Source organism: Microtus pennsylvanicus, chromosome 9, assembly GCF_037038515.1.
Source record: "Microtus pennsylvanicus isolate mMicPen1 chromosome 9, mMicPen1.hap1, whole genome shotgun sequence".
NCBI classification, from domain to species: domain Eukaryota; kingdom Metazoa; phylum Chordata; class Mammalia; order Rodentia; family Cricetidae; genus Microtus; species Microtus pennsylvanicus.
Window position 1 is genome coordinate 98,845,714 of NC_134587.1, and position 15,789 is coordinate 98,861,502.

Genomic DNA, 15,789 nt, shown 5'->3' on the forward strand with positions numbered 1-15,789 from the left:
AGAAAAATGAGAGTTTAAAATTTGTGTAAGACAAAATAATTAATATTAAAATCAAAGCACATAACTAAAGGATAAGATGATTAGAAAAGTAAGGCAAACAAGTATCTAGAGAAATTTGTTTCACTTTTAATTTACTTTCTTAGCTATGTGACACAGTACGTCGTTTGGAATACTTCTTATAGTTTCATATTTTGTTATTTTTAAATATATTACATTAATTTTATTTTCACTGTTAAGAAAAGTGTACCACAAAGTTTAAATTGATCACAGTTGGACTTTGAATTGCATAGTTTGTTCTCTATGTCCCTGAGCTATCTGTTTCCTGATCACTGGCTAACCTAACTCTTCATCACATAAACGCCTTCATCACACATCACCATCATGCATCAAAGTCTTCTGACATGGTCTTCTGCACATTTACAACTACCTTAGTAAAGGAGTCAAAGAAGACCTAAAGAAATTCTTTTAAACAAACAAAACACCATGTCACTTTAATATACCGCACTTGTTTCTAGTGCAATGTCATGTACTAGACAAAGAGGCAAAGGGATAAATTTGTAGTGCATGACTCCAAATGAGTCCCATCATTTTACAGAATGCACTGCCCAGACTAAAACACACGTAAACAGAGGACGAAAAACAAAGGTTTTAAAAAGTCAGTATTTCATGAGAACTAACTTCTTTTTTTTACTACATGAGTCCAGAGCACAAATTAATTACTATACAAGAAAAGAGTAAACAGAACACCAACTAAAGACAAAACACATGTCTTCTACTTACATTCTCAGAGGATTGACTATTGCTGTCCTCAGTAGCTCCTGGGTCTCACTATAATACTCCACATCATTCTTTTCCTTGGGTCTGAGCAACACAGTATCCAGGACAGAACTAAAAGCAAATAAGCTGCAAAATAAAAGAATATTTTCCTCATGTTATAAAAACAATAATATTTGAGAAAGATTCTTAAAGGAGTAGGAAGAGGCAAAGGGATAGAGTGTAGCGAACCACTGGTCTAAGAACTCATGGACAGATCACACAGGCCCTGTGCTCAGTACCCGGAGACCCTGCAGATCCGGACCACAAACACCAAGACTGCACCATACACGTGAAGGTTGAAAACACGCCAGAGAACATTATGAAAGAAGCTTGTTTACATAAACCAAGAGTGGCCTAGAAATCGGTCACACACACACAGACAACATAGGGAGAAAGTCAGAGACTGGTCAAGACCAGATCAGACTAGTCAGGACAAATTCATCTCATTATCATAAGATAGGCATTTCCTTATAATAACTTGTGAGTGATTAGCAATAAAAATTTGCTGGTATCAAAGAAAATAAATTTAGTTAAAATAAATTTTTATCAGTAAATCTAAGGAATATTATAGTAATGCTTGCTTATTTGTTTAATCAAAAGTATTCCACCAACGAAAAGACCCACCTTTATTCTGCTCTCTCCTTTAAAATCCTAACTTCCATACTAACTTCCTAACTCTGTGGCACAGCCTACGGAGTGGCAGATCCACTTAACTGGCAGTGCACAACCCTTACGGCTACAGATTCAATCTTCATAGCCTAATGATCCTTGCTGTTCAACTTGATCCACTTTAGGGAAAACTACACAAAGGAGGGCAACAGTGATCCCATGGAAAGTAACTTTAAATATTAGGAATTTTTATGATCATCTCGATATTCCAGAACACACGCAGCACGCAATGCCAATAGCTTGCTGCAGGTTACTTGGCACACGTGCCATCATCTACACTGGAGGCAGATGTCCTCAGAGTATCTGTTCACTCATTATTCACTGCAGTATTTTTATATTAGTGCTTTGGATCTAGGAATAGGATATGAAATTCTTTAGTCACTAAGGACCAAATCTCACGATCTTTCCTAACTCTGTCAGTTTCTCTACTCAAAGGCATCTGGCATCTTCTTTCATACACACACACACACACACACCTGTCTCCCCTGTCCCCCACACAGCACTATTTACACTTACTGCAGAAAATAGGAACTTACCAGAATAAAGTTGAGTCCAAGTAACAAGAATTGTAATGGCCCTGAATGCCTTTCTTCTTTCCAATCATTATCTTTAAACCTTTTTTTTCCATCTTTGGTGGAGTATTTTTTTCTACTACTTTACTTAAGTAGCCTACAAATGCTGAAAAGATAAAAAAATAAAAATAATTCTTTTAAATCATGACAGTATATATTCATATGCATGTACATATATATCATTTAAAGTATATTTTGGCATCCTCTGCATTTTTTTTACTTTAGTTAACTGATATTTATCTGGACTTATAAAAATGCGATTATTCGCTTTCAACATTATTCCTGTCATATAGAGTTTAGAAAATTAAGTCAATTAAGCACCTGTCAAAGAATATTTTGTTACTCGTCCAAAATGTTTTATTTTCAAGTATAAAAAGAAAACAAGTTTCCAAAATACTCTTCAACATTAAGAAAAATGTTTTTCATAAAGATGTTTTCCCTATTTCCCCCTGCTTGACTCTCACTATTGTTAAGGGAAAGGCCAGCATCAGCAAGCTAGTGACAATGAGAAGAACTGTCCTCCATCTGTCATGCCAACTGCATCCCCAGACTATATCAGATTTCTTCATAAGGACATCCGAAATGAGGTACTTAAAAAGATGCGGAGGGGGAAGTTATTGCTAAAGGGACCACATTTTCATTTCTACCACCCAAACTGCCAAAAATTTAATGTCTATAATCAATAAAAGAAAAGAAAAAACACCGCCTTTCAGTCTTTAGACCCTAAACACTTTTCCTAACTTTTCTTTCAACATATCTCCTCTTAGGACAACTCTCTTAGGCACCAAGTAAGAATCTTTACCAACTTCGAAACTTGATGAACACTGGCAAGTAAATAAAACATTTAAACACTGTCACCCTCAGATGCTAAAAAGTAGCAAGAAACAGTCATTCCAGATGGGTAAATAAATTAAAAGAATCCAATTACCTAAAGAATTACACCTTTCAATCTGATTAGTAACAGGTTGCAGGGGCGCAAACCTAGAGTCGGGTCTACAGCTCTTTAGTTTCACAAACAGGGCCTTCTTCACGTCGCAGGTGAAATAGCGCGTGCCCATGAACGTGCCATCTGTACAGCCCGCACATTCATACTCCTGAAAAAGAAAGGTTTTGGTATGTGTTACACCGGGAAGAGCTATGGAGTTTTTACTTTTTCTGAATTTCTTTTTCAAATCTTTTCTGAACAGATCAGCAAGAAGGAAAAGGGACTGACTAACTGGTGCTTTGGCCCTCAGCTGGTGGTTTAAGAAAGTAATTCTTTAGCCCTCTGGGAAGTATTTGATGCATTTCCCTTCAAAATACATGCTTAGACCTTCCTTGATTTACTGAGTTTCCCTGAGCCATTTCAAAAGTATTAAAATCAAGGGGCAGGAGTAGATAAATTACCTAGTTCCTCAACAGCAAGAAGACAAGTGAAAAAAAGTTAAAAACTATATTTAGGTAATAGCTAAATTTATTCAAGTTCTCCCTCCTGGTTATGAAATATCACACAAAATACTTTTTTTAGACCCCAAAATAAAACCTTCCCCTCTCCCAAAGACTCCAAACATGATTAATTTTAAAGTCAGTCACATCCCTGAACTGACTTCAATGGGAGGGAGCTAAAGAATAAGAAGGAAAACTGGTCACTGAACTGCTTTCTTTGCTGCATTCTGTTTGTATGTGGAGACTACAAGTTCTAGCCTAAAAATCAATCTATTCCTTGATCACAAACAAACATGAGGAATAAGTGGGCGAGAAGCCTTAGCAATGGCAAAGGGTGAAGGTAAGCAATACTATATTTCCTCTACTACTGGATTTTTTTTGAGAATAAAATAACTTCCCAAGAAATTATCTAATAGAGGAAAACCTAGTTTTAAAACCCATGAAGAAAAGTTGTAGATTTCAAGCCAAAATAAATTACCAGTTCCAGCCCAGCTAGCACGTGACGGAGCCCAGGCGGCTGGCCAATCCAACGGATAACCCCATAGAACGGGGGATTCTTTTTCACTTCAGCCAGTGAGCCCACCTCTAGGCCGTATGCATTAGCAGAAGAGATGGGCACAGGTGGACTCTCCTGGACAGGCGTGCTGCTCAGCTCGCCCGTCACAGACTGCACTGACAGTGACAGTGGGCTGTGAGCAATGCTGCCGTTAGTATTGGGCATCTTGGTCAGGCTGGACGGTAGAGAGTGGAATCTGTCCTCGCTGGATAAGGAGTTCATGGAAGGAGGTTGTGGTGGAGGTGATGAATGTCCAGAGTCTGGAGACAGCTCTGTAAGTGACTTTGCAGGGTCTTCTGCAACTATGAAACATTGTCCTTAATTAGAAAAGGCTGTTCAAGAACATTAAATATGACTGCATCTTCTAAAAACAATACAAAGTTCTAGTCTAACTGATCACATGATCCTTTTGCAAGCCTGCTTGAAAGCACTGTGAACTCATTGGCTCTGAATAATGTTCTTGCTCCTCTTCTCGACCTCCACAGTTTCCTGTCTCAGTAATCTGGCATTGGTCATCTAAGTCTAGTCAGTATCACATGGATTATATTCTTTCCCGTAATATGATTAAGTTAGAAATTAGTATGAAGAGATATAAAAATTAAATAATCATTCTAAATAACCTCTGGAAGAACAGTCAGTGCTTTTAATCTCTGAGCCATCTCTGCGGCCCAGGATGAATGAATTCTTGAGAGAGGCAGGCCATGCTGCCTATGCTCACAAAACCCCACTCAGGGCGAGAATCAGATGTGGCAAATACCCACTCAGGTCACTTTCTGTGTAAGTATGTATGTAACCTAGAGTATGCAACTGTAGATTGTACTGTGTGTTTTAGCTTATAACTGAATCCATGTCATAAGCAGTCATCATAGAGACTTAGAACACTATATTTTCATTTAGTTTACTGAATCTACTGAATACAAAGCAGTGTAGAAGCACTAGGAACTTATAGAAAATACAGGCAAATAACCAAAACCACTTCAGGGACACTTAACCTAACCTAAGAGAGTGAGTGAGTACAGCGGGAGGAAAGGTTTCAGTTTAAGAGGTGAAGAGCAGTCAGCCAGACCACTGAACTGGAGGAACTAGAAGGATTTCCAGGTAATTAACCTGCACAGATGAAGGAAATAAATCCATGAAAGGAGAATGATATCCAGGAAACAAGGAAAGGTAGTGTGTTTTAAAGAAAGTAAGATAGGCAAGTCTTTTAATGAGTCACTTCATTTCTAGGAACAGTTGATCCTAAGCAGATGTATTAAGAGATAAGAACAAACTGCTGGGCATAGTGGTGTACACTTTTAATCTCAACACTCAGGAACCAGAAGCAGGTGAGTCTCTGTGAGTTCGAGGCCAGTCTGGTCAACAGAGCAAGTTCTAGGACAGCAAGGACTTTTTATACAGAGAAACCCTGTCTCGGGTTAAAAAAAACAAAGCAAAACAAAACCCAGACTACTAACATATTTCAAATGTATCCTCAACCCTAATAACAGTGTAGTTCAAACAATGTTTAATATTTTAGTCCAGCAATATTGTCATATTAGCTATGATCTATTCACTGTTTCCAAAATTAACAAATATTGATGAAAAAGTCATTTCCCCTTACATATTAAACAGAGGGTACCATTATAAAGAGGACTAAAATTATAGATTACCTTCATCAATATAGCATATATTTTTGGATTTGGTTTGTTGTTGTGAGTCAACAGATGACCCATTTAAGGTATAAAATAATTCAGTTCTGCTTCTACTTCCAGGGTCTGAGGTGGATCCTATGGAACAAGAAAAGTTCCTTTTTAAAAAAGCCAATATGTTACAAAAAGAAATTTTATAAATAAATTAACATGCGTATGGTATAACAACTGCTCACACAACTAATATACATATACATAGTATTGTATTGTCTTCGGCTTTAAAAGTTTGGTAATTAGTCAACACAGAAGAGAGTAGGAGTTATAAAATTAATATAAAAGGTAGCCGTTTATATTAAAGCTCTAAGAAACCATTCTCGTGGGCAGTGGTGACACGAGCCTTTAATCCCAGCACTTAGTAGAGGCAGGCATATCTGAGTTTGAGGCCATCCTGGTCTATTGAGCAGGTTTCAGGACACTACAGACTATCTAAAGAAATCTGGACAAAAAACAAATCATTCCATGTAGTCGATTTTTCAATGTCACCTGTACTTTGATGAAATTACTGGCTCACGAATTTCACCTCTATCATTCATACCATATAACAGTGGTTTTCCACCTTCCTAATTCTGCCACCCTTTAGTACAATACCTCAAACTGTGGCAAACCCCAACCAGAAAATTATTTTCATTGTTACTTTATGACTGCAATTTTGCCACTGTTATGAATTGTAATATAAATATCTTTGTTTTCCACTGGTCTTAAACGACCCCAATAAAAGGGTCATTCAAACCCCGAAGGGGTCACGATCCACAGGATGAAACCCCATTGCAGTCAGCAAAAGAACATCCAGCAGTGTTATAGAGCCTAGACATACACAAAGTTCTTTCACCAAGGTTTGTGAGGTGCATTCTATGATGGTCACATGATGTGGGATTCCCCTCCGCATGCTGTGAATACCATTGGTTAATAAAGAAATTGGCTTGGCCTGATAGAGTAGAACAGAGCTAGGTGGGGAAAACTGAATGCTGGGAGAAAGAAGGGCAGAGTCAGAGAGAAGCCATATAGCCCCACAGGAGATGCTGGAACTTTACCCGGTAAGCCACAGATTAATGGAGATGGGTTAATTTAAGATGAGTTTGCCAGAAATATGCTTAAGCTATTGGCCAAACAGTATTACAAATAATATGCTTTCTGTGTGATTATTTTGAGGCTGAGCAGCTGGGAACAAACAAGATTTCTCATAAAAAAAAGTCATACAAAAAAAAGAAACTGCCAAATGATGCACTTCTCAGAACTCATCCCATTAATAAGTGGCTCATGATTATAATTTCCCTTCATAAACTTCAAATGTGATAATACAAGCTGATGAACAAATTAAGTTAAAAAACATTCAGGTTTTGGGTGGGTATATGGCTCAGGAGTAGAGTCCTATATTAGTTTGTGTAAGATGCCAGATTTGATGCAAGCACCAAAAAATAAAATAAAAAATAAAAAAGTAATCTCAGTGTCTGGAACAATACCTGAGTAAAAAAGTACGTACCTAGCTTATAAGGTTCTGTTGACTTTGATCCCCAACATTACAAAAGAAATAATTTATTTTTTTTAGATTTACAATATAAACATCTTAGAATTTTATTAACACAATTTCTTGTTCTTTGTAGTTTAGGAGGATGGACCTCCGAGGCTCTGTGCCCTCGTTAGGGATGTGGTGGAATATTCGGCCTGTGCCTGTCAATGGCCTGACAATGCAGCCCACGACCCATATGACCAGTGGTACTTTCCTCCTTTCAGGAGAAGGCCAGGATCAGCTCAAGCACCAAGACTAGGAAGCCTGATGACGACAAGAAGAGATGACTTCGAGTCTAGCATCTCTCATGCACTGCTTGAGCTGGAGATGAACTCAGATCTCAAGGCACAGCTTGGAAACTCAGTATCACCCACCACAGCCAAGGAAACTGAAGCTGGTGATGGTCAGAAAGCAATCTTTATTTTAGCACCAGTTTCTCAGCAGAAATCTTTCCAGAAAATCCAAGTCTGGCTGGTTCATGAATTAGAGAAAAAGTTTAGTGGCAAGCATGCAGTCTTCACTCCTCAAAGAAGATTCTGCCCAAGCCAACTCAGAAAAGCTGTACAAAAAAATAAGCAAAAGCACCCAAAAGCTGCACCCTGGCAGCTATACATGACACCATCCTTGGGGACTTGTTCTTCCCAAGTGAAACTGTGGATACTCCGTGTGAATGCATGGCAGTCAGCTCCTAAAGGTTCATTTAGACAAAGCTCAGCAGAACAAGCAGAACACAGGTCGAAACTTTTTCTGGTGTGTATTAGAAGCTCCCTTCCTCCCTCTCTCTCTCCCCTCTAGGGTTTTTTGCTGGAACTTGTTCTGTCAACCAGGCTGGCCTCGAACACAGAGATCCACCTGCCTTTGCCTCCTGAGAGCTGGGATTGAAGGCGTGTAACACCGCCAGCTGTTCTCTCTCTTATCCAAATAAAAATCTCCCTCCACAACTCATAGGCTGGCCATTCCGGTGGTTTCTTTACTACATCCTCACTTAAAATCATGTACATAAAATTTTAGTTTACATAAAGTGTAGGAACAAATTATATGTATACATATATATACATATATATACACACACAATAACATATAGCTTATTTAACATATTGAAGAATCATATTTTCATGTAAACTACCAAGAATGGCCTTCATACCTGTAACCTTTGGTTTATTTTGACTAGATGAACCTTTGTTACCAACACCTCTTGACGTAAAGGCAAGTTTGGGTGGCCTCCTTTCCGGTGTCATGCTCTCTGAAATAGTAAACATACTTTTTAAATATATATGGAAGAAACATAGTTTAGCATAAAAAACAAAGAAATCCTTTCCAACAAAAAAAGCACAATCTTTATAGTCTTACAGATTCTCTTTAAAGACTCCATAGTACTGAAAAGTAATTTCTTGGGTGAAAAAAAATCAACACTGTACTTAAAAATATAATTTCTGTAAGAAAATATAATCATCAGTTATCAAAATGCTTTAATTTTTGAAAAGTTAGTCAGATGCAGTCAATTTTATTGGAAGTTTTAAAAAGCTTTAAAGAAAACCTTATTCATAATTTTCGTTACATTTTCCAGATCAGCATGCCCAGCACAAACCTACACATTACAGTGTTTTACACTCAAGCGTTTATGGAGGGTGCCAATATAAACATGGACAATTTGTTTACTGTAAAAACCGGAGCCTTTACATGCCCACGTGCCTGGAGAACCTCTAACCAATGTGATGTTCTAAACTGACTTGATAAAACTTTCTCAGCCACCCAAGTATGCTGGATCAGTGTATTTCACAGAACACAGCTTGATAAAAACCTGGGTCGGAGACAAATCAGAGTTAGGAATGCACACACACACACACACACACACACACACACTCACACACACACTCACACTTCTCTTGCTGTTTGTCTGCATCTCTACACTCCTGTCTCATCCCTGGCATGTGATCTGGTCATGCTGGGATTCTCCCTGCCACGGATCTGTTCCCCCTTCCCTACTACTCTGGCTTGCATAGGTGTTCTGTCCTATGTTGGGTTTCTGTTCTCCCTTACAGCATCTGCTGATCTAGCCCTCAGTGGGACCACCTGTGTGCTCGCCTGGCTCCAGCAGCCTACTCAGTTTCCTGGAAAAATTTTGTTCATCTATTAATAAATGCATGTAAATAATGTGGTCACAGTATGCTTGCTTTAAGCCTGTGTGTGTTTGTGTGCATGTTTTAAAATCTGTAAAACTTGTAACTCCAGATTACAACTGCTCTGAGAAAGTACAAATGCAGAGATAACAACCATTTTGGTTAAGTTCAAAACCTCAGTCCCATCCTTATTAAGGGTACCCACATGCGCTGGTCCCACCAAGGAAATATTCCTCTCCCATATGCTTTGACTTACAATGTATTTCTGTATAATTCCTGTCCTGTTCATAAAAAAACAAGGTTTATAACAACACAGATTTACTGAGATATTAAGGCTGCAACTCTACATTCATGTACAAGAACACATGTTGCTAGCTGTCAGATTTTTTATTTTTTTTAAGATTTATTTATTTATTTATTATGTATAGTGCTCTATCTGTCTGTATGTTTGCTGGCCAGAGGGCACCAGATATTACAGATGGTTGTGAGCCACCATGTGGATGCTGGGAATTGAACTCAGGACTTCTGGAAGAGCAGTCAGTGTCTTAACCTCTGAGCCATCTTTCCAGCCACCCGCAGTGAGATTTTTTTAACTTAAGAGTAAACCCCTTGATATTGATTTAAAACACTAAATTGTTTACAATGTTAAAACTTGGTTCTGCCTTCTACAGATTAGGATTATACTCTCTGTCTGAGAACCACAGCTAAAAAAAACTAGATATTCCTTCTAATCTTCTTGCCTCTACTAACATTGGTAAGCTGCAACTGTTTGGATAAACTATATGTCCAAATTTAACTTATATATGTCTAATTTAGATATCCCTGACAGGTAAAGGTACCCTGATCCTCAGGTCCCTTTACAGATCTGAGAATGTGCTGCTTAGGATGTGGAAAAACTGGGTCATTCATATATTTCCAGTGGTTATATGACACCATACAATCATGCTGTAAAACAGTGTAGCTGTTTCTCTAAAATCTTACTGTAAATAGTGGCACCCTGTGTTGGTAGGTCAAGTTCCTGTCAGAAGCCACAGTCTCAGCTGGTGGTGGGGTTTCATACCTACTCCCCACTCCCTACAGGCTGGGATTTTGTCTGGACTGAAGCTGCACAGCTCATGAACACATCATCACAATTCCTGTAAGATTATATATACAACAGCCCTGCTGCATCCAGAAAATTCTGTTTTCTTGAAGTTGACCTCTACCTCTGGCTCTTAAGAACTTTCTGCCCTCTCTTCTGCAAAGTCCCTGAGCCTTGGTGGGAGGAGTGCAAATGTACGTGCCCACTTAAGGCTGCAGACTCCAGTCTCTTATTCTTTGCACCTGAACCAGTTGAAGGTCTCTGTGTTGACATCTTCTGCAGGAAGAAGCTTTTCTTAGGGTTGAGATGTACTGGTCTATGGCTATATTATCAATTATGTAAATTATATTGCTACAAAACTGTTACCTTTTTTAAAGGTTATAAACTATGAAGACATGCAACACAAAGAAAAAAGTGATCGGGAAGGATACAAAAAGAAATTATGAGTTTGGGATCAGCCTCAGGAGGAAAGGGTCCCACTAAATGACTTCCTTTTCAAATTTCTGTGAATGCGCACATACTGTGTAGTCTGAGTTGTTGTTGATAGTTGCATTATACTCTTAAGCTTCACAACGACAGACACAGCTCAATGCATTACTTTAAATGCATGACTCAAAGAAATGCATACTTTGGGAGTGTCACAAATTGGCATACTTCATCGCAACTTTACAAACCTGGATGTGCTGTCCCAGCAGCTTTAATGCTTTGGACCATCAGAAACAGCAGTGCAAAGAGGGACACTTTTACAGCAGGTGAAGCAAAGGTTTCCAGATACCAACAGGAAGAAATATTTCACTGGGGAGATTCTTCCCAAATCTCACCAACTGTTCAGCTGCTCCAAAAACAATCTTTCCTACGTGCTAGAAATGTTAATATTGTCCCACAAATGGATGTAATTGGGCAAGAAAAAATAATAAACTAAGGAACTAAAGGAGACACTGTCACACTTTTTCCCCTCAAGGAAAGAATGTTAATGATACAAAATATAGATGAATGCTTATTCAAATATACCAAATTAATTTTCATTAAAATAATTTTGCTTTTTAAAAGTCTATTTGCAAGCTTAATTTTGTTGGCAAATACGTGTAATTTATGTGTATAAAAGCAGTATCGTTCTCAATTATCTACTATTCAAGGTTTATGAATATCAATAGCTATGAAAGAGAAAAAGCATTCTCTTCCTTTCTTACCACTGCTCTAAACCAGCAATAACATCGATGACAAGCAGGAATCTTGAAGATCTTGACAAGGGACTCCCAAGTCATGAAACTCTTGTTTTGTTTTGTTTTTTGTTATTTTAATTCTATACCAGTGTTGAAATAGAAAATAATTAAGATATTTATCAGGTGGGTACTGCTAAAAAAATTTCCTTGTAAGATTACAGTCTAATTCCAAAACAGTTTTACTTTCCTTTTTCTATTTATTATGTGCTACTGCAGAATCAAAGACAATTTAAAGTTCAAACAAATTTAGAGTTGGAATATAAACATATATTAGTCACATAAATACATATATAAAGAAAGAAAGCTGGGAACACATCAATTTTTAATTTACAGAAGACTGAAAACACACAACCAACTCTGCATCCCTGAGCTTCACAGCTCAGGAATCGTCTTCCTTCTTCTTTTAAATATTTTATTTATTTATTATGTATACAATATTCTGTCTGTGTGTCTGCCTGCAGGCCAGAAGAGAGCATCAGATCTCATTTCAGATGGTTGTGAGCCACCATGTGGTTGTTGGGAATTGAAATCAGGACCTTTAGAAGAGTAGGCAGTGCTCTTAACCACTGAGCCATCTCTCCAGCCCCTCTTCTTCCTTCTTGAATGGTTATACTAACAATGATTTTCCCAATCCCACAACATACTTCATTCAGCTATAAAATGCAATACCCAAAACAATGCAATTAAGATATCTAAAAATTGACAATTACATTCACACAAAAATGTCGCAGGTTTTAAGGTTTCAAAAGCACCATTGGACAGTTCTCTGAAAAAAATCCTTAAAAAAATGCCCAAATATACTTGTTTGCTAACTAAAGTGGAATTTGTGGGCTATTGTGAAATTAGTGAGATATGACTATAGAGGAGCGGTATTACCCTGAATTGGCTCCTGTGAAAAAAACTCATAAATAAAAGAAAGAATTACAAGGGCTTCTTCCCAGCCATTCAGCAAGTTAGCATTATAAAATCAGCATAACTCTCCAACTTTTTGAAAAGGCCTTCTTAATTCAGCTCCCAAATAATTTCTTGTGTGTGCTGCTCAAATGTCTCCTGCAGAGGTCTGTGGGAGCACATGAATGTGACAGGGCAGCCCCCCATCTTCTTTACCCCTTGTTTGACCATTCTCCAGCTTCATCACCATCTTACTGGCCACAGATTCTGTTCATTTACTGTATATCTCAACTTATTAAATGAAAGTTCTACATAGGAATTACTTTAACATTTTTTAGTTAATTTATCACTCTGTGTGTGTGTGTCCGCACACGCACCCATGTGCCATAGCATGCATGCATAGATCAGATGACAATCTGCAGGAGTCATTCTCTCCTCCTACCCTGTGAGTTCCAGGAATCAGTCTTGAGGGCAAGTGCCCTTACCCACTGAGCCATCTTGCTAGCCCTAATCATCACTTTTGTTCAGTGCTGAGACTGGAACTTACAGCTTCCCTCAAGTACTCTAACCATGGAGCTACAGTCTCAACCCCAAGAATGCTTATTTGCTTTGCCTCCTAAATATCCACATCTAAAGAAGTCTACGTGAGGGCTTTCTGCTGTTTTTTAAACAATAAGCACTTATTGTAACATTAAAAAAACCATTTTAGTTCACAAACATACCAAACTGTGCTGTCTATAAAGCATGGATGAAAAGTAAACACAACTAAAGACACATATGTTTTCCCTGAATATAAACCATTTGTTTCCAAAAAGCAAGAAAGGGAATTAGGAGTGGGAGACCAAGGAGGGGTTGGGGGGGGTATTATAATCAAAATACATTATATGCATGTATCAAAATTCTCAATAACAAATATATCTCAAAAGAAATCAAAAGTAAAGTGTGTCAGACATTTTCAGAGCAGAACTGAAGTAAAGCTGTCATATGAACCTCATGCCTTCCTGTGTGGGAAGCGTGTTCAAACTGTAGAACAGTTTATGACTTGACACCAACAGGCAGAGAGGAAGGGTAGAATTCAGTTAGGAGCCTTCAGTTTCCGTTTCTATGAAATAAGGAATTCAGGGCCTAAAATAAGCTATAGAAATAAATTCAAAAGCATTTTGTTGTCAACCTTACCAATAATGGGAAAACACTAGAAGAAAAAATACAGTGTGTTGCTCACTTATAATTCTTGTTACAGTAAAATCATCTTTTATAGAACCAGAAATGAAATACATCTCCATCTCCATGGAAATAATATTCACCAGTATGTGACACTAAGAAATAGAGGTTTATGCAGATGTTCACAATGCAAGAGTACTCGTAGGTTATGGGATTTGTTGGGGACTAAAGAGAACACAGGTTCATAATCAGATGAGTTTTGGACTTTGGTTCTGCCACTCACTTTCATCATAGATAATTTAAGTCTGATTTGAGCCCCAGGTTTTTTATTTTGTTTTGCTTTTGCTGCTTTTGTTGTTTATTCTGCTTTATATGTTTTTAATATTTATTTATTTTATGTATATGAGTGTTCTCTCTGCATGTATGACTTTATGCCAAAAGAGGGCATCAGATCCCACTACAGATGGCTGTAAGTTACCATGAGAATTGAGCTTAGGACCTCTGGAAAAGCAGTCAGTGTCATTACTACTGAGCAATCTCTCCAACCTCTCTGTTTTGTATTTTTAATCAGCAATATTTATATAAAGACCTATCTTATAAATCTGTTCAGGACATAGAGATAGCATAAACCATCTAATTCCAGGCCTGGCACATCCCTGGTTATGGCTTGTGAACATCCCTATTTCTGAATGCCTCTATTGACTTCAATGCACTAGCCTATCACTGGGAATTCTAACAGCAGTGGTTGGTGTTACTACCATTGTCAATCACCTCATAGCAGCCAAAGAAGATACATATTTGAGGCAAAACAAAAGGTTCTTAAGTTTTTTTGGGGGGGGTGTTTTTGTTTTTTATTTTTGGGTGGTGTTTTTATTTTCATTTGTTTTTTAAGTTCAGGGGCTGTGCTGTAGCTCAATGGTAGAGTGTTTTACCACAGTACCAATTATACCAATGTAAAACACTCTGTGTTACATACCCAGCAGTGTGTGTGTGTGTGTGTGTGTGTGTGTGTGTGTGTGCAAGTGCCTTTACCCACTGAGCCATCTTGTTGGCCCTAATTATTATTTTGTAATAAATCATATATGTAGTAAAATACTAAGAATAATAGATATAATAAAACTATGTAATAGTTTCTGACTACAGTTATGAAGCATGATCTACCACAATACCATCTTAAAACAAGAAGAACTTGGAGGGGGAAAATGATGAAAGAGTTGTCTCGATGAGGGTGCACTTCGGGGTCAGGAAGAAACCTCATGTCAGGGAAATTCAAGGAATTCACAAGGATGGTCCCAGCGAAGACTCCTAGCAATAGTAGAGAGAGTCCCTGAACTGGACATCTCTTATATTCAGATTGATGACTACCTTAATTGTCATTAGAGCGTCTTCATCCAGTAACTGATGGAAACAGATGCAGAGAACCATACCCAAGCACTGGGCCAAACTTCAAGTATCCTGTTGAAGAAAGGGAGGAACACACAGAAACAACTAACCTGGGCTCATAGGAGCTCACAGACTCTGGACCAATAGTGAAGGATCCTACCTGGACTGACCTAAGCCCTCTTCATATGTGTAACAGTTGTGTAGCTTGATCTACTTGTGGGACTCCTAACACTGGGATCCTTAACTTTTAAGCTAAGTTTTGGGAACCTATTCATCATATTGGGTTGCCTTGCCCAGTCTTAATAGAAAGGGAGGAGCTTAGTCCTACCTCAACTTGATATGCCATACTCTAACACACATGGGAGGCCTGCCCCTCTCTGAACAGAAACAAAGGGGAGGCAACCAGCGCTAGGGGCAGGGGGGGGGGCACAAGAGGAGAGGAGGGAGGGGAAATTGAGATCAGGATGTAAAATAAATGAAAAAAATAATTAAAAACAACAAAAAAGGAATTTCAGCCATCATTTAATAAGAATCCTGAATCCTCTGTGGAGTTTAGATGATATAAACAATTTTTTTTAAAAGCTTCTAGCTTCATCTCTTACTCCAAAAGACAGCATTTTTTTGTATTTTTGAACTTTCCAATTATAAGACAGGATTTCTTTCTCTATTAGAATGTCTAGGAGAAGACTAAGAGATA

At 38.1% G+C, this 15,789-nt stretch overlaps 1 protein-coding gene across 2 annotated transcripts in view; it reads right to left on the minus strand.

The window, feature by feature from the left end:
- The window catches only part of LOC142857838 (ubiquitin carboxyl-terminal hydrolase CYLD-like), a 39,161-nt gene that overhangs the window by 11,310 nt on the left and 12,062 nt on the right, over window positions 1-15,789 (minus strand). For both annotated transcript variants that reach the window (XM_075986858.1, XM_075986859.1), the window contains 6 exons: window positions 8,378-8,476; window positions 5,688-5,804; window positions 3,961-4,340; window positions 2,986-3,151; window positions 2,022-2,163; window positions 781-903 (listed from right to left, as the gene is read on the minus strand). In XM_075986858.1, coding sequence (XP_075842973.1) covers window positions 781-903; window positions 2,022-2,163; window positions 2,986-3,151; window positions 3,961-4,340; window positions 5,688-5,804; window positions 8,378-8,476 — 1,027 coding nt within the window. The remainder of the gene's footprint in view (window positions 1-780; window positions 904-2,021; window positions 2,164-2,985; window positions 3,152-3,960; window positions 4,341-5,687; window positions 5,805-8,377; window positions 8,477-15,789) is intronic.